The sequence below is a fragment of the Anopheles ziemanni genome, chromosome 3 (genome assembly GCF_943734765.1).
Source record: "Anopheles ziemanni chromosome 3, idAnoZiCoDA_A2_x.2, whole genome shotgun sequence".
In the NCBI taxonomy this organism is placed as follows: domain Eukaryota; kingdom Metazoa; phylum Arthropoda; class Insecta; order Diptera; family Culicidae; genus Anopheles; species Anopheles ziemanni.
In genome coordinates this window covers 32,698,049-32,725,785 of record NC_080706.1, presented here as the reverse complement: position 1 = coordinate 32,725,785, position 27,737 = coordinate 32,698,049, and the positions used below count along the sequence as shown (strand labels likewise).

The 27,737-nt window shown below is 44.7% G+C and overlaps 6 protein-coding genes across 11 annotated transcripts in view; 4 read left to right on the top strand and 2 right to left on the bottom strand.

Annotated features, from left to right (window-relative positions):
* Positions 1 to 27,737, top strand: part of LOC131288370 (protein krasavietz) — a 340,776-nt gene that overhangs the window by 11,838 nt on the left and 301,201 nt on the right. The gene's annotated exons all lie outside the window — the stretch shown is intronic.
* Positions 1,443 to 14,357, bottom strand: LOC131288363 (carboxypeptidase D). Of its 2 annotated transcripts, none has more exons than XM_058317487.1 (13): positions 13,906 to 14,357; positions 9,386 to 9,621; positions 8,990 to 9,317; positions 8,757 to 8,905; positions 8,590 to 8,681; positions 6,208 to 6,313; positions 5,511 to 6,135; positions 4,302 to 4,985; positions 3,849 to 4,225; positions 3,100 to 3,776; positions 2,803 to 2,998; positions 1,712 to 1,995; positions 1,443 to 1,631 (listed from the first exon to the last, which is right to left on the bottom strand). In XM_058317487.1, exons 1-13 carry the CDS (start codon positions 14,089 to 14,091, stop codon positions 1,519 to 1,521), a joined length of 4,053 nt encoding a protein of 1,350 aa, XP_058173470.1. In that variant the 5' UTR covers positions 14,092 to 14,357; the 3' UTR covers positions 1,443 to 1,518. The 2 variants fall into 2 exon arrangements, with proteins under 2 accessions (XP_058173470.1, XP_058173471.1); XM_058317488.1 differs by having other exon boundaries at positions 3,070 to 3,776; positions 13,906 to 14,334.
* Positions 15,323 to 16,736, top strand: LOC131284576 (WW domain-containing protein tag-325-like). The gene is made up of 6 exons (XM_058313438.1): positions 15,323 to 15,414; positions 15,502 to 15,541; positions 15,614 to 15,911; positions 15,990 to 16,325; positions 16,390 to 16,483; positions 16,559 to 16,736. Exons 1-6 carry the CDS (start codon positions 15,323 to 15,325, stop codon positions 16,734 to 16,736), a joined length of 1,038 nt encoding a protein of 345 aa, XP_058169421.1.
* Positions 17,509 to 19,263, top strand: LOC131284574 (cytochrome P450 4d2-like). The gene is made up of 6 exons (XM_058313437.1): positions 17,509 to 17,656; positions 17,721 to 17,827; positions 17,901 to 17,973; positions 18,074 to 18,531; positions 18,611 to 18,741; positions 18,813 to 19,263. Exons 1-6 carry the CDS (start codon positions 17,509 to 17,511, stop codon positions 19,261 to 19,263), a joined length of 1,368 nt encoding a protein of 455 aa, XP_058169420.1.
* LOC131284573 (cytochrome P450 4d2-like) lies at positions 19,563 to 21,925 on the bottom strand. The gene is made up of 6 exons (XM_058313436.1): positions 21,766 to 21,925; positions 21,560 to 21,666; positions 20,936 to 21,276; positions 20,313 to 20,610; positions 19,798 to 20,209; positions 19,563 to 19,723 (listed from the first exon to the last, which is right to left on the bottom strand). The coding sequence occupies exons 1-6, from the start codon at positions 21,923 to 21,925 to the stop codon at positions 19,563 to 19,565; spliced, it is 1,479 nt and encodes a 492-aa protein (XP_058169419.1).
* LOC131288366 (cytochrome P450 4d1-like) lies at positions 23,376 to 26,897 on the top strand. Its single transcript, XM_058317491.1, has 6 exons — positions 23,376 to 23,541; positions 23,667 to 23,773; positions 25,388 to 25,667; positions 25,769 to 25,838; positions 25,914 to 26,482; positions 26,551 to 26,897. Exons 1-6 carry the CDS (start codon positions 23,376 to 23,378, stop codon positions 26,895 to 26,897), a joined length of 1,539 nt encoding a protein of 512 aa, XP_058173474.1.

Here is a 27,737-nt window from a genome sequence, read left to right as displayed (position 1 = left end):
ATCCGCAGCCGAATATGCATTAGCAAAGTGCAAAGTGGAGATATTTAGGAACCGAAGACATTTCCTGTAAATGACTATGCAGATACAGAGTTGAACTGAAACCAACAACTGGATTGAGCTGGTTGCCATGAACGGGAGATAGTGAAACGCGTTGGCAAATACAGTCCAGAGAAACTTGTATGCAGTTAAGGATTCGGTGTTTGTACATTTCGGATGTCCATTTGGTAGGCGTCTCCCAACCATTTCTTTCCAAAATCATCCTTTCAATCATCCCTAATAAAAAGATAATCGGATAGGAAAAGGAGGAAAATGGTCACAAAAGGGCGAAAGGCACATGGCATTCATGGAATTCCATAAAGTTGTTGTGTCATCGCGCGAACGCGCAAGGCGGACGTGTTCATGAAACGAATTCAAAATAACAGACCACATTTTTCCCCTCCGGAGTCTTCCAAAGTGTGCTTACGAAACAAACGCAAGACAACGATGCCGTTTACCGTACAGTAAAATATGCAGACAAGTCATTCTATTGCAAGATAGAAGTGGCAAACGAAACACACAGTAAGAAAACAGGCGTACGATAATTTAAACCATTTGAAAACATGTGGAATAAAACAGGCACACCTTTTGGGGTGCGATTGCAGCAGATTTTCTTCTTGTGTTTCGCTTAATTCGACTTACCCCGAAACATTTTCCCGGGATAATTCCTTCCACCGGATAAATGAGAATCGTCGTGAATCTGTAGTCATTTTTTGTGGGTTCGTTTTTGCAACACGGTAATAAACACGTTTATTTGAGTTTAGAACTTATATAAACATAATAATAAATTAGTCTAAAAACGCTTCGCACAAGTATTCGCTTTGCTGCGCTACACTCACTCACTCACTAGACATTGGAGTCTGTCCCTTTCAAGGTGGCCATCATCAGATATGTCCTATTCGAATTTCGATATTTCGTAGAGGCCATTATTTGCAGATACTCGGCATTTTAAGTTACCCTTCCGTCCCTAGCTATAGCGGGCGTTAATGTTCGTCTCTTATCACTTATAGTTTAAACAACGGCCCGAGGGAATGTTACCCGCGCAACGTGCTGGTCAATCAGGTCACACACGAGGGGAATGAGAGCTTGCGGAAATGCAGTACTGGGCTTTGCTGCTGCTGCTGCTGGCAGAACTTTTTCCTTCTTTTGCTGTTAGTTTTTAATAACGTTGTACTACTTCACTTCTTTTTATCACACGTAAGCCCTTTCTGTCGTTTGTTTCTTTTTTCTCCTCTTCGCTTGAACCTTAACCTTCTTCCAAAACGCACATATTCCAAGGCAAGAGTGGTAAGTGGTTTGGGAAAGCATGGAAAACATTACACTGGGAACATCGTAAGAGGGGTTTGGATCGTTTGAAACGATGCGAAGGTATTAAAGGGTGTTCTGGTATAAAATTTTAACTGCTTTTCCAACTGGCTGTCGACTGTCAAGTCAACTTAGATAGAATTTGCTTTCGCTTGAAGAAAAGGAAGGACGCCGCCGTTACGACTGGCTGACGGAACGGAAGGATGGATTGAGCATGACGATTTCCTCCTCACTGTCGTCCTCGGTGTCGGTGAGCGGATCCCGCTCGTCGTCAAAGTATGGCTGCAGTTCTACGAAGGAGAAACAAACGGTATGAACAAAAAAGCGATCACCCCTTAGACACACCTTATTCGATTTTATGAAAACCTACTCGTAGTAGATGCCCGGAACAGCTCCGTTTCCTCGTCGTCGTCGAACAGCTTGCGGTTCAGCTCGCCCTTCTGGGGCAGGAGTGAGAAATTGTAGTAGTAGCGCGAATCGCGCCGGCGAGCCTGAATGTACGTGAAGCACAGGATGCCACAGGCGATGATGCCAACCGAGCCGCATCCGGCCAGAATGACGAACAGCAGTCGCGGCAGCCCGAGAATACGTTCATCGCGCGTCAGACGGAACACGAGACCGGGCGCGCCACCTACCGGTCCGAGGCGAATTTGTCTGAGGAGGGAAAAGGAAAATAGTGCACAGTAAGAAGGAATGGTACTTAAAATTGCAATGTTTTCTTATAAAACCCTTCGAAGCCCTTAAACAAATCTGTTCAGAACGGAATGGCTGGTTTGAATTGTGTAAATTTGTAACGAGTAGATTCGAGTAGGCGTTTCTTGACTGCGTTTCAAGGGTGCAATTTTTTACCAACGCAGCAGGCTAGATCAACTTTTTCTGTATCGTAGCACTCTCTTGCGTTTGGATATTGGCACGAGAAGCACGCGTTTTCCATTTTGAGATAATTAAAAATAAAACACAACGTAGGAATCTGAAGAAACTAGGAGCGATAGTTTCAAGAGGCAGTATCGAACGAAACAAAATCTTTGCATATTCATTATCTAAAGCAGAGAGCAGATCATATTTTTTGACGAATTACAGCAGTGTACTTAGATCGTCAAATGCTGCAAGCCTATAGTAAAGCACTTGATCGTCGTACTTACATCTTGGAACACCAAACGGGTCAAGTAAACAATTAGTCGTTTTCTAGAATCTAGCCTTTCTCTAACTTGAGACTTGCTTCGTTTGAAGATCTAAGAACACTGCTGGGATTATCTAAATGGTACGTAAAACCCAGTAATCCTATAATGGTAGATTGTTACAACGATGCTAAGGGTTGAATGAGGTCAAAGTAGTCTTTAGCTTTTAAATGTTATTAAACATCTTTTGCAGTTCATAAATATTAAGTATGACGATTTCGATACCGTTGCATTTGAACGATTCATTAAAGGCAAACGGAAAATGTTCCTCTCTAATACTTACTTTTCACCCGCCTCGTAGCCGGATGGCTCGGCGTGCACGACAATGTCCTTCTCCACCGGAATACCTTCCTCGAACTGGAATTTACCCAGTTGTCCCGTATTGCCCGTGGCAAGAATCTTTCCTCCCTTGGCGTTTCCTTCGGTGACGTACACCTTCGCACCCGGCAGCGGGTGATTGGCATCGTCCAGTACGATTCCTGAACGTAAACACAAATAAGGATTTAACAAAGAGGAAACAAACTTGACGGTGCTGCCGCGCGTCACTTACCACTCAACCGAACCGGACTTGCCGCACTACCTGCGGGGTCGGTTTTAATTTCAACACCACCATCTAGTGGGAAAACTTTCATCGTTTTGCTCGGTTCGAGCACGCCAAAATCCTTCCCTTGGTGGGGTGGGTATGGGATGGCCGTAACCGGTGGCGCAACTATGCTCTCCCGTGGTCGAGCCGCCTCCTGCATGACTATATCGCCCAGATCAAGAATCTGGTTATCGTTCAGCGAGATCGGTACCATGCGGGACGTATAGTTGAAGCAACTGATTTCGATGTTCATCGAGCCGGACGGGAGCACGATGCGGAAGTGGGCCAGATTGGGTGTAACCTTGTAGATAAGCTTGTTACCTTGCACGCGCAGTATCGCCCGTCGCAACGGGTTGCCGGCAACGTCCCGCACGTACCCACGGATGCCGGTATCGACTAGCCGGAAAAAGTTTCTCATGCGGTCGAGATTCTGCCGCCAGACGGTGGCAATGCTCGTTTCGGTCGGCATCTTGCAACATCCCAGTTGGAGCGTAAAGAGTGGCACTTCGTACAGATTGTGAATCGCGTTGGTCACGTGTTGCGTGGACTCCACTTGATGCAACTGACCGGCATCGATCGTGCACTGGTCGCTTTGTGCCTGTCGGTACTTGTGACCTCGGATTTTGTCAGCGAAGCGCGAATAGATCGCCACCTGATCGTCGGTGTGTGGGAAGCTATGGAAATAAACAAGGTTGAGTGAAATCACAATTGAAAAGCATTCTAAGTTTTTCGCCCCTCGAACTTACAACACATCGTGGCCTCCGGCCGCAAAAGTTAGCGCCAGATCGTACTCCTCCTCCTTTAGCATGCGCAGGAACATATCCTTCTGGTGATCGGTTTCTGCGTTCAGTAGCTTATCGGCCAACTCGTCCGTTCGAAGCATCGGATTGCACACGGATTCGTTAGCCCGAAACTGCTGCACGATCTCCACAAAGTCGTTCTTCACTGGCACAAAGTGTAGCACCGCGTTCTCGAGGAGCTTGATATATAACGGTTCCTTAATGTTGTAACCGGCGAGAACGTGGCGGGCCAGATTGATCACCATTTCGCGCCCGACCGCGGCCGTTTGGAAGAGTGACGACACGATCAATATGTGCAGTTTTGTTTCCTCCGGTGAGCCGATCTGTTAGGTAAAAGTATTGTATTAAAAACATAACCTTCATTGGTTTTTTTCTGAATGAATGACTACGGCTACTTACATGATCGGTCACCTTAATGGAAGGATACGCCATCGAAACCTCATTTCCACTTAATTCGAACTCCACTGTTTTGTAGTCCCGATTCTCAAACTCCCCCATGGTCGCCTTCAGCTCCTCGTCCGAATGGTATCGCGTCTTGAGGATGTTCTCCAGCTGCCGGAAGTCGTACGCCGACGACCAGTGCTGTGGATCGTCACGCATCAGCTGAAAATCGACACGCACGGCTTGGGTGGCTTCGGGTGGGATGCGAACTTCCTGCGTTTGCGACTCGTAGCCCTCCGCCTCAACCGTGACGTTGTAGAGTCCGGGCAGGAGCAGCCGATAGTAGTCACCGTCGACCGTCGTGTAGCTGACGTGGTCGAGCTGGTTGATCTGGATGGTGGCGCGAGCGATAGCGTGGCCGATGGTACTTTGCACCGTTCCGGTCAGACCGTGCTGTGCCTGCTCGACGTACTGAAGCAGCGCTTCGCGGTTCTGGTGCCAGAACTCGGGCAGTTCGGATGCGGGTGGAAACTTCACGCAGCTCACCTCGAGTGTAAGCTCGTACGCACCGCCAAACACATAGGACCAGTCCTGCATGCCTCCGGTCACGCCGTACCACTCGGCACCGTTCGTGATGCCGTCGGGGAAGCTCTCCTTGATGAATTTGGGACACGGTTTACCCAAGTGCATCGTCGTGTGAGACTACAAAGAAGGAACGGATGTGGCCTGTTATAATGTAGTTGCGTAGGTTGCATAGGTTAACAAAAAAAATATTGTAAATATTATGAGAAATGGTTTCATCGATTTCAATCTGCTCGGTTGCACTATACGAGGTCGTACTAAGTCGTTTTTTCATACACGGCGCGCATTTCTATAGCAAAGCAACAGTTCTGTGCTATATTATAATACGTTTGAATTCAACGCCAACACACTAGAATATAAGCACACATATGTATATTATAAGGATATGAAATAATTGAAATACAACAGCAAAACAATTGATTTATGTTAGGATTATAATTGAATCGCATGGATTGCTTTGTGGCGCTGTCAAAAGTAATAGATGCAGCACATTCCCGGGGTGTTAAGCGCTATAGAAGTAACGCAATTGACAAATTTCCCGTTGCCATGGTAATTTGTCTTTAACGTCTATTCGACGACCGTGGAAATAACAAATCTTGATGGGTCCCCTTTGGACAATTTGGTACAAGCAGCGTTTCTACTCACATTTGCATACACGTGCGCCAAATACTTGAACAGTTCGTCCTCCTCAGTCGGATTGACCACCGTGCGCGGATTGCTGCTCGTGTCGCCAAAGTCCTTCGGTGAGTCATCGTACGGGTAGTTTGCTACCAGTGCGCCACCGTGCAAGTTTGCCGACAGGACGAATGGCGTCGAGCGCGACCAGTTCATGACGGCCAGCGTTTCCGGCTCCTGGTGTGCGTTCCACTGGTTGCGCCCAAACTGATCCGGAAAGTTGCGATTCAGATCGACATTGTTCGCGTTCGAGCGCCCCCGCAGGTTCTCCTTGTCGTGTATGTCGGCCATCTCGTACCCGTCCGGATTCATGCTGAACAGCAGATGCAACCGAGTTTGACGCACCAAGCGTGTTACGCGCTCCGTCGCGTTGTAGTTCTCGCACAGATACTTTGCGAACAGCAGCAGTAACTCTCGACCGACCACCTCGTTGCCGTGCATGTTGGCGATGTACTTAACCTCCGGTTTAGTGGCCACGTGTTTGCCCGGCCCTTCCGTGATCTCCATCACCCACAGGTCGCGCCCCTGCACGGACTTCCCGATCGAGTAGAGGTGCGTGATCGACGGGTAGTTTGCGGCAAGTTCGTTGATATAACTACAAGAAAGCAAGGAGGTTTCATTTGTTACAGTAAGAAATCTTGTAGCATATAATTTCGCTCCAGCTTACCTCACCATCGCGGTGTAGTTATGGTGCACAAACTGTGGCGTCTTCGCAAAACCGTACTGATCGAAGGTTTCACGCACCACGCGGACCTGCTCCGCTTTGGACGGTGCTGTAACAAACAGTGACACCACATTATGGCCAACGATAACTTGTCTCTTTTCTCTTCCGCCTTTTTTTCGTGCGATAATGTCCAGCATTCCCGCGCAGCATAATTTAACGCGTATTTACATGTGCGTGGGGATGGTAAGAGTTGTTTAGTTTTGTTAGTACTATGAGTTATTGTTAGGCTAAGCTCTAAATCGCTATTAAATATGATGTACAGCATCTGAAAGTAAGAGATCACCGTAAGGCATGTGAAATATCACTTCGGGGCGCACATACATCCGCGTACACTAAGGGACACATACACACACACAAACAACCAATACAGGACACGCACAAACGGCAGAGAACGAACAGACGAACATCTTAAAGTTATTTATATTACAATATGTTACCCTTTCGTTTCAGGTATACATTAGTTCCAGTTCCGCCGGGAGCAAACTTCCATTCCAGCCTGTGGGCATGCGGGATTATTTATCTTTTATTTGTATATATTCCCTTTTATTTCTGTACACATACATACACACAAAAATTCGAACGCACTGTGTCGTGCCGTGAAATATTACACTCGAATAGTTCATTTGGTAATGTTGATACGTTTTTAACATGTGGTGTGTATTTCGGATAAAGATTTTACAGCGAGGAAAGAACTTGATACTCTAAACATTTACAGTGATTCATAATTAAAAAAAAAAACTAGGACAACGTTGGCTCCGGTCCGGCCAATATTTATATTGTTCCTGTCTACTTTAAGGGGGCGCTCCTTGGGGACCGAATGTACATCGTTTAATGGGAGCACTTGTGGGGACGGGGACATAGGGGTTTCAACGGTGTTTGCTTAAAACCCGCAGAAACGTACAACATTAGTTACACAACAACAACAATGATTTTATCATGCCATCCGTCCATTGGCGGTTTGGTGAATCCTTCCCCGATATAAACGGAACAGAAATGTTTTGTTATCACCCGCTACTCGATGCCCACCACACCGTGTTTGCTGCAACGCGTACCATCGGTGGATTCTGATGGATATTTTCCAGATGGGATATCCTTGAAGGATTGAGGATTCAATTAAAGATACGCAGCTGCTGCACTGAGAGATTTTCTTTTCCAACATTCGTTTTGAATACGAGATTTACGTGACGAAAATCCACCACACTGTGAAGTGTAATGGAAGCGCACACGTGCCATTGAAATCTTTGTGGTATGCACATACAATAAACGAAAACGAATATGAGAAGCATGGCTCACGTTGTGAGAAGGTCAAAAAGGCGAATATGAAAATCCTTCTCCAGTTTACACTTGCTTCGAGAATTCGAGATACAGTTGCGTAAAAATCATTTCAAATTCCAACCAAATCTAAGTAACTTTTGCTCGATAAAATAAATCCGTTATTACAATGCACGTATCGAAGCAACAGATACAATCAGAACCAAGTATCCCACAGTTTGCCTTTAAGCTACCAGATGATTCCTTCTTTTAGTAGTTGTGCAATTAGCTTGCGGTTAGTATGATTAGTGTTTACAGCGTAAAGGGAGCGCCGAATGGGAATGGGTTAGCTAGCATATTCGAGCATGTAGTAACATTCGTTTAAACCTTAAGTTACGCAAAGCAAAACAGTTCGGAGCTACCAAAGTTCCCTTTCAACATTATTCTCGTAAAGAGGGTGTACATGTTTTTCCGTACAATGTCTTGCCGATCAACGCTAACTTGAAGGCTGCTAAATACTGCTTAAATGAACAATATTATTAAATTTAAAATACCATACTCCTTTCATACACGCCTTTACTTGTAGATATTGAATGATTTTGTTCATAATTTGTGTTTGTGTGTGAGGAAGTTGGTTGTAAGTTACTGAAGCCCCTAAAGCATGATTCAAGTGATGTTTTTGTAGGTACATACTGTGGCCAACTTTTGGTTAAACGATTGTTTGTTGACTCTTCTCATTTTCGGGAGTTTAGCACCCCGTCCCAGTTAAATCATACAGCGGCAGGCGTACACTGTTCGAGAAGAAAGATTTACAGGTTTGTTTTTGGAAATAGAAATCCCACCACCCGTTACGTATGTTAGTTAGCATTTTGGTTAGCTTGCCCTCTCTCCCTCTCTCCACCTTTTAATGCTACTAGAGTGTCATGCCCCCTGCCGACCCGGCCTCGCTCTAACAAGCTAGCATTACGGCAGCAAACTTTAAACTTCCATCCGCTCTTTCCGTGTGCATGCGAACGAATGAAAACGCTGGCAAAATCGACACACGGTAGGTATGGCGATGGTGGCTTTAGATACCTTCTTGCGAGTCGTAGCTCTTGAGGCTGAAGTTCAGGCGAAGCGTCCGGTCGGTGTCAACCACCGCGTGCACTTCCTCACTCGGGTAGTAACTGCAAGGTAAGACAAAGCATTAAATAGTGCACCTAATATCCACTATTTCTCGAAGAGTTTCTTTTGTAACATACCCAACAGCTTCGACGCGGATATTATACTCTCCCGGTACGAGCAGGCGCCAGTATTCGCCACGATCGGTCGTGCGCACGTTACGATCGACACCGCTCACGATGACATCCGCATCCTTGATCGGATAGCCGGCACTGTCGGTGACAAGACCCTAACAGGAGAAAGAGATCAAAAGATAAAATGACGGAGCTGGCTTCTTTACGGGTCTCGTAAACGACGTTCACCAAACATTTACCTTCACACCAGCATGCACCAGCTTCATGTACTCGATCAGACTGCGCTTGTTCTTGTTCCACTCCTTCGGCAGGTCCGTGGCCGGCGGAAACTTGCAGCAGCTCAGCTCCAGCGTCACCTCGAAGCAATTGCTGTAGACGTAGTTGAAGTCCTGCATGCCACCGCTCAGCTCGTACCAGTACGCACCGTTCGTGATGCCATTCTGGAACGTTTCGTTGCAATCACGGCCCTGGCGCATCACCGGGTGATTTTCCGCGTACGTTAGTGCCGCATACTTGAAGAACCGATTGTCCGGCGTCGGACTATCCTCGCAGCATTCGTGATGGTGGCTATGGGAGAGTAGAATAAAACTCTTCAAACCCTACTGCTGTTACGAAAAATTAATCGTCTCTCTTACATGGAGTTATCGTACGGGTAGCTGGCAACGACGGCACCGCCGTGCAGGTTTGCGGACAGCACGAACGGATTGTTCAGGATCCAGCTCATGACGGCCACCGTTTCCGGCTGGCGGCGCTTCATCCGCTGGTGGCGCGTCCGCTCGTCGTCGAAGCGATCCGGGAAATCACGGTTCAGGTCGACATTGGCCGCATTGTAGCGTCCCGTGTAGTCCGACGGAGACTCACATACGCCTTCCTGAAAGCACGAACGATGGAGAAAATTATTAAATCGAAGCAGTGTAATAAAGTTATCGCTTTTACGTTCCTCCTTAATACAACATTTTTGTTTTACGATGGCACGTTCGTAACAATATATCTACTTTACGGGTTTACTGGAAACAAATACACATTATGGACACACAAAAATGAAGCGTGCCGTTTTCCCACACACTGCGTTAAAGAGTGTCTCCCACGCACCACAGGACGGCCATAGATTGGAAATGAATCGCTTCCCTCTCGGACGTCATAGTGGGTTTTCCAACACAATTTCCCTTGGCCGGGAAGGAAAATAAATACGATAAGATGCTGATGACTGCGTCATCGACGGAAGCGAAAAGTTAAAAAGAAAAACCGAAACCCGTGGGTGGGAGGAAAACTGCATCCCAAACGCGTGGGCACGATAAACGGTAGGATAAAAATGGTATCGACTTTTCCGGTGGGGATGAGACGTGACATTTTGTTTGCGTAGGTGTCGCTGTTTTAATTTCCTGGATGAACGATTGGCTCGAGGAATTAGGCTCTGCTTCCTCCTTGGTCTGGCGTGGAACGGTGTTGAATAATTATTCATTCGAGGCGGTTGAGCACGACTTGTTTCCAAACATATGTTCTCGTGTTTAGCCTGTGGCATCATCAATCAGCCAGTTATCGACCCTGCCTGGTTCCTTCTGGAAAAACGTGTTTTTTTGCTTCGTACCCTTTGGAAGTATGTTTTGTCCTGCTCTGTCGACATGTGATAACACATCGCGACTTGCTTGTACTTTATCAATGCAAGGTAAAAGCAAAAAAAGTTCTATTTCATAAAATATTAGTACCACCGAATAGATTGGCAAAATGTTATTTCATAATCAAAACACAAACAAATGAAACCATTTTGCTTCCTCATCGGGCGGACGTGCGTCCAATGCGCCTTGTCAGCCAGTCTTTTGCGATGTGCACCATTTTACTTATTTTTTTCATTGTGTTACTACAGTGAACCGTTAACGAATGGGTCAGCTGGAAAACTCTGAACTCTGGTCGGAAACACAACGACCAAATGTGATGTCTATCAAAGCATTAAATCGGGGGGTTTCCTAGCAAAACACATTTTTGCACCCATTGGGGTGACCAGGGCGTGTACAATACCGGAAAAGGTTATCTCGTGGCAGCAGATCCACTGCCAGTCCCCGCGTGTGGCCGGCGGATGGGGGATTATTTTGTTTAGTAGGTACACTAACCACACACAAAAAATGAATCACGTTTCAAACGTACTAAATGAGACTGCCTGGTGTTGGCAGTTCCGGGGCCAATGTTGGTGCCCTGGGACTGATCATTGCTTAGAGAAACCAACACGAATCCAACAAACACGGCTGCAAATCTTACATTTGAAGAACGGAAGACTTGGGTCCGAATAAAATCTTTCCAGGACAACACGGTCTCTTAACACCACAGTCATACGCTTCCAGACGGAGCGGGGAACGCAAAGGTGCTAATTAAGTGTCCCGTTTGGTCCCGTTTCTGGATTCTGCCTTCTACTGGCCTGGCCTGGCCCGGTTCGTTTCTTGATGCTCTGATAAAATATGTTCATCTCGCCTTGATGCTTGCATCTTGGAGTAGGAAAACATCTTCGGGAAAACCCAATCATAAAAGCCCATGGGTTAACCCCGAGATAATGACATCTGGGACAAGCTTATGCCGGGGGACCGTATGCTGTGACCGTATAAAGTAGCAACCATTCACACTCGCATCCAGTCTGACGCAAGATACTGAAGGAAAAATAAAAACGAAACGTTTGAATAAGAATTGCGAACTGCACTGCGAACCGGCTCAGAACAACCTTCTTTGCCGTTTGGAAGCGTTCAAGTGTTGGTGGCACCGATGGATGATGGAATATAACGTCATTGGTGATCGCTTGCTATGAATAACAACAAATGTACAAACTCCTTGAGATGCGCCGACGGTTGTTTGGTAAGCATTCGTAATGGAGACGGCAATGGGAAGTGTTGATAACCTTAAGGTAGATTTATGGCAGACACAACAGTGATGTATCGGCAATCCAAGTCCCTATGAGAAACGTTTGGCTAATGTGGATGAATGAAATTGCCATGCTTCGATTGAAGAATCAGTTCAATGGAAAGTAGCATCAAAATCTGCGGCGGCCGATATGAAGATGTAAAATCCACCAGTTTTACTTTTCATTCACTATTCACAGAACTCGATTGATTTTATTTTGACTCAATTGATTTTACTTTTATTTTATTTTTGATGACTGAATTGAACCGAAATATCGTGTTTTTCCCAACGGTTGTTTTACAATTTTCAACCCAAGTTTCAACATGGTGAAAAACTTTATCAATCAGTTTGCGTGTAATTTTATATTTTTTCTTTTACTTATCACCTAATCATCGTATCGTTTTAATATTGTAGTGATGCTTGCTACGGTAGAGGCAAAATCCTAAATTTCCATTGAAAGCTAATTATTTTACCCAAAATTAACGAAATTGGATACTTTTTACTATGAAGCCAATTAGTGAACAATCGAATTCAAATCAAAAATTATACTATGAAACATCATCAACATGTTAAGATAAACTTTCCGTTACCTTTCTATTTTCGTTACGCTCCACAAATAATGTGCATCCTCTATTCAAGCATCCGCTTCTGACTGGCCAGCACACATTTTCTGCTGTTTGGTTATTCAAACATTCTAACAGAGAAGTGCTGCTGGACCAGCGGATGACAATGTGATGCTAAACTGTGTCAAACGTGGTTTTCACACGGTCCACTGCCTCGCGAATAGCAGCAGGCAGTAACTTTATAAAAATGAAAACTCGCAAATGGATACGAAGTGAAAACTCATTTTCACAACAATACATCAAACCGGCGATGACCGTCGTCATGTGCCACCTCATCGAAGCACATCGACAGTCGTCGTTGGTTACAGATGGTTGGATGCTTGGACTAGGGGGAAGTAGTGGAAAACGATTGGCATTGCATTAGAATTTCCCTGTATCACAGTGTGCTTGTTTTAGTAGTAAAATTCTCCGGTGAAAGAAAGTGAAAGTTGTGACCTAGAATCGCCGGTTTCCCCGTGTTTCCCCCGGATGATGGAAAACGACTCCGGAAAAGAATCCAAATTTCAGCGATCAGCGGACCATCGTACGGCGGTCAAACGCAGGTGGGACAGTAGCATTAAACTGTATCTTAAAAGCTGTTTTTGGATGACATAACTGGATAACATAAAGACCGGTAGTAGTGAGCGATACCTGCTGACCGGTTTTTGACGTTCGCGCACCGTCTATAGTCCGGTCGAATCTGTGGCACGCACTTCCAGAGATTTGTAGGTGAAAGGCACGTAGTGTGCTATGCCGCGGTACTAGCCCGAGATTGTGTATAGCTTAGGTGTGGCTTAGATCTCGTGTAGTAAGGCAAATGATAGTTTCTCTTTGTCGAACACTGATTGTGCGTTGAACGGTATTATGAAATTAAACGTATCATTTTTTGGCATAATACATAAACCGATCGATTGTGAGTCTCAGTTTTTGAATTCACATGGCGTTTCGGATGGAAAGAATTCCTTTTCATTTTCAAAACATACTTTCTTTTAAAACAATGTTGCTGTGAACGCCCGCCATGTTCGTCTATTGTCTTGGAGCAAGCGACCACACATGACTGTTTTTGTGTTATGAGAAAACGTCCACGGGGAGGGTTAATCATAGTAGGCCACTTAGTAGTAATAGTGATTATATGGTAGAGATTGTTGCAGACAGAGCAATTGCTTGATTCAAATTCTTAACTCGCGTCTAGGTGCAATACGTATTGAATCGAACCTCGTCTACTCAAATATGTATGCGGAATACCACATAGGGAAATCCACCTGGGAAGTACAGTCATTATCGATTAGCGCATCAACTGTGTGAAATGGGAGCAACATAACAATTAACTATATTACGAAGTAGTATTCGATGTATCGAGTGATCCATTTACCCACCAATGACACACTTAGCGTGCTCGAATGTAGCGACGAAAACATGCCAGAGACAGTAATGGGAACAATTCCATCTGTTACACCTTTTTGATGGTGTCATGAACGCAGGCTCGTAACTCTACGAGAAACAGTGATGATTTGAATAACTTCGCACTTGGCGTTTGACGTCACGGTTACACGCTGGTGGTGGTGCCCAACATAAGGCATTCAAAGACCTCCACCAACTCCCACACCAAATTAGTCTCGGCCTTAACATTCGCTACAATATGCTTCCTTCAATGGACGAGTTTCGCTTACCCGTGACCGCTGGTAACCGTCGGGATTCATTGTCGGCATCAGGTAGATTGCCGTCTGGTTGACGAGGGCATGGATTTCCGGATCACGCTCGTAGTTTGCCAGCAGGAACTGGGCCAGGTACAGCAGCAACTCACGGCCCACCGTCTCATCGCCGTGCATGTTGGCCACGTACTTAAACATTGGCATCAGCAGCGGCCGCGGACGGTTCACGTTCGGGCGTATCTCGAGCACGGCCAGTGGGCGTCCTTCGCGCGACTGCCCAATCGTGTGCACCTTGGCCAAATCCGGATATTCCTTTTGCAGGTGCGCCAACACATCGACCAGCTCATCGTTGCCTCGATAGTGTGGCTGTTGGAGAAAACTTTCGTCCTGCTGAATTGCCGTCACAACACCGTCGCCCGTCGTGGTTGCCGTTTGCACAGTTTTGCCGTACACCGAGAGGCCGTTTAGAGCGATTGCTGCTGCCAACAGCGATAATAGTTTCACATTCGCAATCATTGCGCCCCGGGGGACTGCGAGGACTTGCCTCGCCACCGTCGACGTATAGAACGCACCACTTCACAACAAATAAGAGCTATTTGAGTCGAATTCGGCACAACACTTTCCACACACTTACTACCCACGTACTAAGTGGGAACAATTTTCCACCCCGCGGCGAGGAAAAACGGTATTTTCCCTGCTATCCCCAACCGGGAGGAAGAGACAGACAGAGACACGGAAGCAAAAATCCTGTGCTTGCTCGACGATGGAAAACGTTCGTTTGACAGCTCTTTGTGAACTGCAGCGCAAGAACTGTCTGTGCATTAAGCGAGCTATCTACATGGCAAACATGGCGAGAGCAAACAATTTGACAGCAAATGCATGAAACAACTGTCGCTTCTTGTGATTCATCGGTTTTTTCGATCCGGTGGACTTGAAGCTTTAGTAGGAGCTCATTGACAGCTGCCAAAGACAACAAAGACAAAATGTTTGCGTATGTAGAACCCTACAAATGTTTGCTTTTTTAAAAAAGTATGGAGCGCATTTAACCGTTCCGGAATGGTCTTCGATATGAGCAGAAAAACGGAAGTTTTTATAGAAGGATTGTAAGCAAATAGTATTTTCGCCTAATTTGGTCATGTAATATAATTGTGTGTAATGAATTTGGAATCGTTGATGAATTGCAATGGCATAAAAACCCTACCGAATTTGTTTTGGTACTAACTCAACGGATTCAATGGAACGTGCACTGCAGCAAGAAAGTCTGATATGGTTTTGTTATATCGATAAGATAAGCTCCAGTTAGTGTGTGTAAAAGCTGTGAACGATTGGTACCATTTTTTATGTTATTGGTTAAACTGGTGATGCGATAAATCGTTTCGGCGCCCGCGTGTAAAATAGTTGCCTAGTTTAGGGCAGTACACGACCGTTCGTCAAGATGGATAGCTATCTGGGATTGGCAGAGCACAAACTGAAACCCCGTAGCGTGGTTGACGCATTTTCTAATCGCACAGGAACAGTGAAAAAACGGTAAACCATTTTTATTGGATGACGTGTGCTGCATCCAGTCTAGGGAGTAATCTTTTCAAAGTCTACTTGTCTTTCTCCCATCTACAGACCGGTACGCGTACCACCACCTCAGTCGCCTAAACCAAGAGTAAGTGATAACACGGAGTGATAAATTTGTCGATACGGTTTTTAGAGATATGCCCGGAACGCTATTTTGCAGTCAGTTTCGCAGGCTTCCGCCGTCGTAGACGGCACCGGACAGTTCCATTATCTGCTGGAAGAGCATCTTGCGGTCGTGGAGAAAAATAAGCGACTCGAAATGAGAAACTCTTTGCTAGAAGAGGAGAACACGAAACTCAAATCCGACATCGATAACCTACGAGGTGCCTACGAGGAGTTGCAGGAAAACCTCGGAAGTGGGACGTCCAAATCCTTCGATACCGGCAAATTGCTCGTGCACTTGAAGCTAAAGCGGCGTGCTGATAAAGAAACCCTTGAGAAGCGCAACATAATCAAGAGTAAGTCTTTCTATGTGTGTGTCCGTGAAATATGTGTAAGAACGTTTCGAGGAGTCAGTTCGGCATCCGGTTTATCAGATGAGGCCTGCTTCAATACATACCTTCAGCATGTCGACATGGTGGAGAACATACGAATTCCGCGGATCATTCATGAGTGCGTGACGGTGCTGGAAACGAACGAGAAGTTTATGCGAACCACAGGCCTGTATCGGATGTCGGGAAATCATAAAGAAATCCAGAAGCTGCGCTACGCCATCAACGCAGGCGATTACAAGACACTTCGCAAGCAGAAATCCCCCCATGAGGTATGCGGCATACTGAAGCTGTTCCTACGCGAGCTAAAGGACCCTTTGATACCGTTGGAGACATGTAACCGCATCATTCCTTCGGTTTGGCTTGGCTCTACAACCTGGCGTAAGTATTTAGAAATAATATTTCGAAAATGTGCCATCACAACGAGCTTTTCTTTTTTCCATAGCACTAATTAGACGCGCTAAAGTGCGCTTACTGTATAGCGCCCTTGATGATGTTCGACAGAATACGCTAAAATTTCTTATGAAACATCTGCAAAGGTGGGACAAACAAAATGAGCTCATTTCTTCTCCAAAGTATGAAGTAAGACTGATCAGCTTATTTTTCACTTTCAGAGTTGCTACCATTGAAGAAAATGAGGTGGACACTGTGTCGTTAGGTGTACTGTTTTGTTCAATTATCTTCAACGAAACTCTGGCTGATGTATGTCCTGTGCGATTCCAGCAACTCACCGTTATACCAAAAGAATGTATAATAGTCATGATAGAGGATTACGATAACATTTTCTCGTGATAAAACGTGATGCACCTGAACCTTGTTACGGTGCTTATGTTGTGAAATATGGAATCATCTGAACTCCAGTGTGACTACTATTGTTGAAGCCAACGTATCAAACATAAATGAAACAAAAATATCCCTTTACTCTTGAACATCGCAAATTCGTCAACTGTAAGCTGTGCAGTGTAAAGAACTTGTTATTAATACATAATTAAGAGTAACACGTAGCCTTAGCGTTATATTAAAAAAAAGAACTGCAATCTATATTGTTAATGTTTAGTGATTCATAATAATAGAAGGACAAAAAGCAACAACATATATTTATTCAGAAAGCGTTGAATAACACTTTGATAGCCGAAGTCATAACGAAACGCAGTCTAATGCATAGTCCAATTTGTATTGGAATTAAACATTCAGGGAGTGGTTGATTAAAACCTTTAAGAAATTTATTTTTTTCCTGAATGTCTGAGACAACGTTTAGTTTAGCAATGTTTGGCAAAAATGTGTAACATTTGGGAAGATTATTTTGCAATACAGTACCGGTAATAGTAAACTAATAACAGCAATGCAGTTTTAGAAATGATTTTTTGCACTTTGCTTAAATTTATGAATTGAACCGCCTATTTAAATAAAACATTTGGTCTGTAAACAATGTTTTTCGTGACAGCGCTTTGTTTTGGGATGCTGCATTCACGAACGTCAAAGCGTTTAAAATTGATGAACCTGGTTATGCATTGTAAAAACTGCTGATGTAAAAACTGTAAACAGTAGCGTGTAAACAGTGAAGATGTTATATTGGTTGGCGAGCCTCCTGCTGGTGATTCCACTTCTCAAACTGTTCGATCGATTTCTGCGATCGTACGATAGCATACCGGGACCACCGCGATGGCCGATCGTTGGAAATTTAGCGCAATTCATGGGAGTCGGTGCCGTTGGTAAGCAATACTGGAAGATACTGTGCGATACACCATACAGATTGATCATCCGGTTCTCTGGTAGAGATATTCGCTCAGCTTTCAGACTACAGTAATCGGTATGGTGGGATATACAAGCTGGATTTCCTCTACGATTATACAATCGTTTACTCATCGCCAGAAGCGGCCGAGGTATGGCAGGGTCATTTTTTGAATCGCACTAAAATTTCAATCCATATTCATTTGCGTTGTTTTTTCATTCCAGTTAATTCTGAAATCGAGCAACTTCACCTCCAAGTCGGAAGACTACCAAAAAGTAGCAGAATGGATCGGCGACGGTTTGTTGTTGTCGCGTGGCTACAAATGGCTCACCCATCGACGGGTTATCGCGCCAGGGTTTAATTCCAAAGTGCTGGAACGTTTCGTACCCGTCTTCAGCCAACACTGATGAGTCGATCAACGTGCTTCCGGAGCTGAAGCTGCACGCCTTAGGTGTTTTATGTGAAACGGCCATGGGTGTCACCAGTGGAGAGGAACAGGAAAAACAACGGAGTTACACTCAGGCCGTGGAAGAACTAAACTCCATTTTGTACTGGCGTATGTTCGATACGTTTGGCAATATTAATGTGCTGTTTCGTTTAACCCCCACGAGCCGACGGTTCAATGAGCTGGTGGCGATGTCGCGTAGTTTCACCCACGACATGATCGACCGCAGGCGTAAGATGAAAGAGCAGCTCGAAAAGGCTTCTTCGTCGAATGAGGATACGGCAGATGAGGCGTGCGAAAGGCGTAAACATACCGAACCCTTGATGGATACGCTTCTGCAAGCCCGAATTGATGGCAAAGCATTGACGGACGATGAAATTCGGGAGGAGGTGGACACGTTTACATTTGCGGTGAGTGTTATTAGTTATTCTTTTGTCAATACGATCATTAGATTTAGATTCAATGAAATAGTTGCTGGTTTAATTTCAGGGTCATGACACGGCAGCCTCGGCAATGACATTCCTTTTATACAACGTAGCCAAATACCCGGACGTCCAGCAGCGCTTGTACGAAGAAATCACATCACAAATCGGCGCTGAGTTTAGCGATTTGTCCATGAGGTAAAATGACGTTATCATATTGGTTCATGAAATTAAATTCAAAACCATCATTCTTCTAACTTTTCTCATAGCGCTCTTAACGATCTGCAATACATGGATCGAGTGATCAAGGAATCGCTCCGGCTTTACCCACCCGTGCCGGTGGTCGCTCGTACTGCAACCAACGACATGATGTTGCTCGGACAGCATCTAAAACGAGGTACCACCGTGGCGCTGAATATATTCTCGATGCACCGCAACGAAGAATACTTCCCGGATCCGTGCCGGTTCAGTCCGGAACGTTTCGAGGGTGATGACGACTATCTGATCTACGACCGGTACGCGTATATTCCGTTCAGTACGGGACCTAGGTACTGTATTGGAAAGAAGTTCGCCCAGTACGAGTTGAAGTGCACACTGGTGAAGATTCTGCAGCGGTTTCAACTGCGACTAACGAGCGTAGATTATGTGCCAACGTTGAAGGCGGAAATTGTCCTGAAGCCTGTAGAGGGTATGCCATTGATATTTAAAAACAGAAAGTAAAGGAAGAAGAGATAATGAAGAGCAATTACACTTTTATATGACATACATTCCGCATATTCTAATTTCAGGTTGTTTTATCACAGCCGCAACAAATCCATATCGTATGTTATAAACAGATTAATCCAAATAAAACGAAGACAATTAGGACGTAACTCTGTGGTGTATTGCTTTTAAAAAATACTTGCTTAATGCTATTTTGCCCATTCTCTGTGCAACACTTCTGCCCGCCACCTGTATGAAGAAGTTATGAATAATTGGATGACTCGTTCAACTCGTGAACCACCTGTCACCTATCCGAACTAACAGCGTGGAACAAAACGAAGTGGCATTCCATTGGCTGGCTTTAGGACGAGCTCTAGCCTCATCTTGGGCGCGAAGTTTGGATCCGGGAGCTCTACTTTGCAGCAGCGCAAAGTCTTCGACAGAACCGTCTTTAGTTCGTTCAGGGCAAATTTTTGACCTAAGGAAATGAGAACCAAGAATAAATACATGTTTGCTTTTCAGAAGTTCAGTTAGCGTAACAGCAAATCGTACCTATACAATTTCTGCTGCCTGCACTGAAAGGAATGTAGACGAAAGGATGTCGTTTCGTCTCTCCATCTTCGAACCGCTCCGGTCGGAATTGATGCGGCTCGGGAAAGTACTCCGGATTGTTGTGCATCATGTAGGCACCGAAGGTGATGGCCGTACCCTTTACCAGCTCGATCCCGTTGATCGTAGTGTTTCGTTCGACCGTGCGTGAAAAGTATGGAACCGGTGGGAACATCCTTAACGACTCTTTGACAACCAGGTCCAGGTATTTTAGTTCGTTAATGTGCTGCTGTTTAAGTGGCTGATCGTGCGGCACAATCGAACAGATTTCTTCGTACACTCGCTGCTGAACTTCCGGAAATTTGGCACACGCGTACAGGATGAATGTGATGGCGCTGGACGTCGTATCGTGGCCCTGTAATTATTTTTTTTTTATTTTTATCGTTTTCACACAGGAGTCAAATGGTGCCGAAAATTAACAATAAACCAGCGTTTATGGTCCCATGGGTGCAACTTACCGCGAACATAAAGTTGTTCACCTGACTGTACACCTCTTGGTCGGTAAACTGGCGCCCGGTAAGATCGGAGCGCAACAGTATGTCCAGCAACGAAAGGCGCCTTTTTTCATCCTCTGGCGAGCTCTCTTCTCCCTTGCCAGCGAGCACTTCCGCCCGGCGTTCCTTGATAACGGATGTCGTAAACTCCCGGTTGATTCGGAGCGCCTCCTGGTAGACCTTGTAATGTTTCGTTAAACGAAAGGTCCAATCAGAGTATCCCATGGCATTATACATACGCCAGAAGGTGATGCGAGAAAGGCTAGATTTGTGAATGGAACGTTAAGTCGAGAACACATTAAATGGGATGTGAATACCATAAACTGTTTGTTAAGCGCTTTACTGTAGCTGATCCCCGCTAACTGTTTTTAATTACCAACTCGAAAGACATATTATAGAGCTGTTCTAAACGCCTGAACAACACGTTGGTTGCTTGAATATTAATGTCATATGATGATGACAGCGCACCACCAATCAATCGAGGCCGATAATATGCCTTTCGCTCATTAGTTGATGCGAACTTTAAACACGCAAATCTGTCCAGTGCAGTGGAATGGAACCACAAACAATACAGTATTTAGCCTTACTTTGAAACAGCGCGCACATAGTCAGAGTCTTCCAGCTGCGCTCGGCATCGTACGCCCATTGAAGTCTCCAGAATTACGTCAAGCGTGTAGAGCTTCGCAAGGGCGAAGATGTCCACCACCTTGCCGTCGCTGGCGAGCAGATTGCGTACCAGTACGTCAGCCTGCTCTTCAAACACCGGTACATAGCTGTCGAGGATCTTGAAGTGGAACGCCCCAGTCAGAGCGCGCCTGTTTGCGAACCAGCTCGAGCCGTGATCGAGCAGAATACCATTTCCGAGCCACTCTTGTAGCGTCTCGTAGTCCAGCGATTTGCGGTTGAATTGGTTCGAGGAAATTATTTGCTGAACAACAGGAAGATGTAGAATGGATAAAAATTAACTAAAATCTAAAATCTTCTCTAGAGCATTAAATGTTGTCTTCTAGAATCCTTTTATCCAGTTTGCCAATTTGAAGATTTGAAAACATAAGAATTTTTAACGATCTATCTTTTTTACATAGAATATTCGGTATTTTCGGGATTTTAGTATTTTTCACTGTACATTAGTGCTCTCAATTGCGCAGTAGTTTATCGAATACCAATCACGTTCGAGCAAACACTCTCACTTCGGTCCTTCAGATACTTACCTCAATATCGCTTGGGGAAGAAAATATAATCCAACATTTGCTGAGCAGATCGAGCTTCACTACCGTTCCGTAGCGGTGAAAGTATTCTATCAACTTATCGAAAAACACTGAACCAGCAAAAGAGAACAAAATAAAAAAAAGAAAAGTTTGTAATATGAACCGTTTCCCTTCCTCAGATCACACGATCACTGTTTTGGCAACCCAACCTTGCGTATCATACTGGACCAGCTCCAGTGCGTTGCCGAGAAAAAAGTTGGCCGGCGGACCGGGCACCTTTCCCACCGCGCGATATACTCTGTACCGGAATGAAATGAATCGAAGCAGAATCACACCGAACAACGCAACAAGCAACGAGAGTACAAACATCTTGATATGGTCGGTTGGGTGGCTATAAATCGATGTTTGCGCCTCAACGTTTCATCAACGACTGAATCATGATCTAGCGAAGAGAGAACGCGTTCCACGCGTGGAAGAAAATGGTAAAAAAATTAACCGGTTTGGTGCCGAAAAAAGGAGAAGATGTTTTGGTATCGAGTAAAACTTCTTCCTTTTCTACTTCACATGTTGAATTTCGACATATTTAAAGTATTCATATTCATACTGTGTGGTATTTTTAAATGTTTATATATGTTGCATACTGTTTTTTATATACATTTTAACAGAGAATATATATATTTTTTATAAATAAAGGCGATGTATCACCAAATTAGATTTCAAGAGAACTACACACTCTGTCGCTAGTCATCACGGGAGCCGTTTCTCTCGAACTGACTAATAAACATTATAACAGCGCAGTTTTATTCAACACACTGACCAACAGGACGATATTTAAATACACAATTATATGTACACGTGGAGCAAGATCATTACGACGCACACGTGGCATTTCCTATAACTATAACTACGTGCGAAATGTGAACTAACTCAAAGAACGAGAGAAAAATGTACCTTCTATTGCTGTTCCTGGTGTGAGCAGATTGTTTTCCAAAGCAGATGTGAGAATCTTAATTGGGTGAAGATAGTTTGTAAAAATTCTGAAAAACATTCTCACGCCCTACATTTATTACAACAATTTAACATGTTTATATTGTTATTAGTAAACACAATACACGCCCAGCAATCGCTCTCATACGAAATAAAAAAAAGGCTTGTGAGCATTTCCTCTATCAATCTGTGAAATCGGCGTTAGACATCAAGCGGCTCCATTCGGAATACATTATTATTCTAAACAGGTTAGGCTAACATTTAAAACTACAGCCTCACTTCGCCGCCCATACCACTACGCCCTTTTACTTTTTGGCTGCGTACTCTGCAACAACTGCTCGATTAAGCCGGATACTGAGCTGGTTGACGGTACAAACACACACACGGGCAGCTGTAACGATCGTTAAATGATCCGGTGACGATGGCGCCTTTTGAGGTACCTACTCCACGGGTAATAGACGCACGTGGCGTGATACTCGGGTGAAGAAAGGGTGGGGGGGGGGGGGGTTGTCTGATTTTTTTAAATATCGCGCATCGCGTACCGTTTATTGTGCGCGGTCACCCTGCTTGACATCAGCGATTCCCGTCGCGCACGAAGAATACTCGTGGCGTGAACAGTTTGTCGCGGGCTGTCGACCGGACAGCAGCGCTTGTATCGTACGAATTTCGCGGGCCCTTGAAGTGTGGTGCATTTGGTCGCGTTACTTCGAACCCCGAGTTCGGCAGAAAAAGAAGCTAAACATTCTAATCACATCTCGGGGCCTTTAATGGGTCAAGCAGCGTTGGGTTAACGGACAAAGGAAAAAAAATAATCCACCTGTATTGCGTCATCATGCTGTTGATCGTCTTGAGCGTACTGTCACTGCTGGTGTCGATCGGTGTCTGGTGGACGGTGGAAAACTATGGTAACGCACTACGGCACGCCGGAAAATTCGGAGGCCCACCGGCTTACCCCCTGGTTGGCAATGGGCTGCTGTTTATCAACAAATCTCCTGCCGGTCAGTATGACGCAGAAACCGCGCGGTTCCGCTTCATCGAACACCGTTGCCATTGTGTTAATTTTTATGCAATCGTTTTTGCTCACTGTCTATTTTTCGACTGCTCGCTGTGCATATTCTTCCAGAGTTCTTGCAGTTAGTGGGAACGTTAATAGCGAAGCATGGAATGTGCCTGCGATTGTGGCTCGGTACGCAGCTGTTGGTGCTCAGCACCGACCCGAAAGACATTGAGGTAAGCAAGTTTATCAGCAGAGAAGGATGCCCCGACCGGGTTCAATGGTTGCGCTAATGCCCGTTATTGGCACAACGTTTTATTGTGCACTTGACAAGTGTGTTGTGTTTACTCTACACGTTGGAAACGGAACGAAAATAGTCGTAGATTTACCTTACCTAGTTTCCCTGCCGATGCCGTTTTCGTTGGGCTGGCGCTCAATATGTGTAAAACAAATCGTAACCCACGTGTCGCGTAGAGGGCTGATCGCTTTGCATACACACACAGTGTCGATTGAATATCCAATGAATCGCCTATTGAATTATCCAATGTGTACGAAAAAATATTGTTATTTTTAGTTTTACCCAATTGTAGCAATTTTATGGTCACAATTCATAATTAACATTAAAATTCATAGTACTGCTCCATTTCGTCATCATTGGTGTTTTCAAACACGTTATCAATGATTATCAGTCGTCAAGATTACGTTTATCCTCGTCAACGGTATGTGCATAAATCGCATTATCCCCACCAAACCGAATCTGGCTTTGGTAATTTTTTTAACTAAAAGGGGGCCATTATACACGCCAAAACACGGTTTCATTTGTATGACTTAACCACTATGCCATTGGGGATGGTTCGAACCTACAGTAACGCATCGTACTTCTACGCGGTTGTACGATTATTTAATGGCTTTTGCCATGACATTTGCAGACTGTCGTTAGACGACTTTGCTTTGGCCATGAAAAGACATTTTGTGTATTATCTTTTTACTAAATAAGAACCGTTTCTGAACCAGTTGTTGTTGTACTGGCCCCCTTTTTTTTTAACAGACATATCACTCTCGAGCGACTACAACCATTTGAAAGCACATTTTACGCACCCTTACGCTGTGTGAATTACTATGTACAAGAGAACAGACAAAATGGAGCAACATTTGAAGTATCTTTTACAAGACTGTGTAGACTCTCAGTACCCTCTATAAACTGTATGGCTTTGCTGTTGCCACCTTCCGTTTCCCATTACTTCTATTTAAAAAAATTAGCTTCTATGAACTACATATCTCAGTGGTTTTTAATGAAATTCTTTGCCAACTGTTTTGCGCGGTTTCGTTGATTTTGTGCAGATTAGCCGCGTATTTCGTGTATCCATCATTTCCGTGCCACCCATCGCTGTTTTTGTATGTATATAAAAGCGAATAGATAGTTAATGATTTCAGTAGTTTTTTTTTTGTTTTTTTTGTTTTTTTATTAAAAGGTCATTAAAACTCTTCAACATACCTTTATCTCGTCATAATGTCATTGTGATCCAGCCACGTTGACTGGTTTTTGTTCACTTTCAACTTACTCACTGGGTGACTTGCTACTTTAAAATTTCATCAGTGATAGGAAACTTTTAGACACGGAAGCTATTAATTAGAGGGTGGTAAAAAAAAAACGAATGTTTGGTCGAAAATAGAAATAGGTAGTATTGGATGCCGTTGGAAATTAATTGCATGAAAAGAAAAAAATGTGAAACAGAGTTTATAAAGATCTCAAATTCAACAAATAAGGATTATTTTTAAAACCCCCTCTTCTTGTCTGCTCAAGTATGTACTTGAATGAGAAAGTATACACGTGCCTTATCTTCCCGTAGGTTCTACTGGCCAGTCCGAAGTACATCGAAAAATCGACCGAGTACAATTTCGTTCGGCCGTGGCTAGGAAACGGGCTGCTAACCAGCAGCGGACGTCAATGGCAAACGCACCGAAAAATGATCACCCCGACCTTTCACTTCAAGATCCTGGAGCACTTCGTGGAGATTTTTGACCGGCAGAGCAACACCTTTGTCGACATCCTACGATTATACGCAAAATCGGGCGAAACCTTCGACGTCTTTCCGTTGGTCACGCTGTGCGCACTCGATGTTATTTGTGGTAAGGGCAGGAAGGCTCCTAGGAGTTTTGGGCGGGAGTAAGCGATGACGTAGTGGAGGAACTTTTCGGAAGCTAATGAGCGTGTCTATCCTTTTTTTTAGAATCCGCCATGGGTACGAAGGTGAATGCGCAACTGAACTCGGAGTCGGAGTACGTTAAAGCTGTAAAGGAGTGAGTATGGTGTCGGAGGAAAATTGTGTCGGAGTAAAACTAATTATGTGCCTTTGCTTTTTGGTCACATTGTAGAATCACCAATTTGATACAAGTTCGTTTCTACGATTTCATCATCCGGTACGAGTTCTTCTTCCGAATGTCCTCCAACCGGCGGAGGCAGCGCAAGGTGTTGAACGTGCTTCACGGTTACACGAACAGCGTAATCCAGTCCAGACGGCAAGAGTTGCGAAGCACGGACTCACCCACTAACGCCCCCGATGGTGCGGCCAATGAGCTTGAGAGTGAAGTTGGTATCAAGAAGCGAATGGCCTTTCTGGATATGCTGCTGCAGGCCACGGTCGACGGGCGGCCTTTGACCGACGAGGAAATTCGTGAGGAAGTCGATACGTTCATGTTCGAGGGGCACGACACGACGACGTCGGCGATTAGCTTTCTGTTGCAGTGTATGGCAAAACATCCCGACGTCCAGCAGAAGGTGTTCGAAGAAGTACGCGGCATTGTTGGGGAGGACCGGAAACAACCCGCCACCATGGCGATGCTGAACGACATGAGCTACCTGGATCTGGTGATCAAGGAAACGCTCCGTCTATATCCATCGGTACCGATGTTTGGTCGGAAGTTGCTACAGAACACCGAAATTAGTAAGTTCACTTTAAAGTCTCCGTAGGTGTACATCTAATTGATCACTGCTTCTTCTCTTCTTCTCTAGATGGAAAAATTTTCCCGGCGAACTGCAACGTCATAGTGCTACCATTTTTCCTTGGGCGTAACCCGGACTTTTTCCCCAACCCGGAGAAGTTCGATCCGGAGCGGTTCAACGTGGAGCGGTCGGCCGAGAAGACGAACCCGTACCAGTACATTCCGTTCAGTGCGGGACCACGGAATTGCATCGGTCAGAAGTTTGCCGTAGCCGAGTTGAAGAGCCTGGTGAGCAAGGTCGTGCGCCACTATGAAATCCTTCCACCGCTCGAAGAGCAGGAGGAGTCGTTCATGGCCGAGCTGATCCTGAGACCGGAACGCGGAATTCCAATACGTGTTAGACCACGCGTGTACTGATGAGACAACATTATTACTTAATGCACAATAATTCGTCCTACCTCATTTAACATTCTCTCTCTCGGTGATAGTTTTTTGTGATGCCATTTAAGTGGATAATAGTTATTCGATCAAAGAAAACGTTCTCTTATGTTCAGCAAAAGGAAACGAACACAGAAGTTTACTTAATTATGCATGGCATGAAATGTATTTATAGCCAGAACCATCAGCTACTTAAACAAACCCCTTTTCACGGCTAGTCTATTCTAAACTGTCGACATCGTTACGATAGCGATTCCACAGATGACGTTTGTCTGATAAGAACTCATTACACATCGCTTCAAAGTATGCACTTAGCATAGGGTTAGTTAGGGCGCAAGTACATGTATTTTGGCAGGATCGGTTAATCAATAAACAACAACATGAGTTATGGTAGAAATTACGCCTTCGCCTGTTCATTCATTTACTACCAACAATGTGTTGGCATCTGTTAAGTTGATAACCGCAGCTTCCAATCAGAAGCCTATCGTGGGTTCGAATCAACTGTTCTTGTTCACTCGACAGTATAACCAGTTATTATGTGGCGCAAGTTTACAATCTTTCGCCCTAGTTGAAGTGAGATTGAGATTATCGCTGGGGCTCAGATGTAGGGTAAGGGCAGCCGTCGACGTAACTCTTCTGATTGAAAAATAATTCCACAATGGGGTGTTATTGTTGATGATCGCGATTCTCGTCGTGTGCTGTAACTTGTTATAGAATATTTTCGCACACGCATGTAGTCGCTATATACTTTGAAATGGTTATTCTAATTTGCCAAACAGCTATTTTTACGTGGATAAAATTATAGTTTTCTAAAATTTC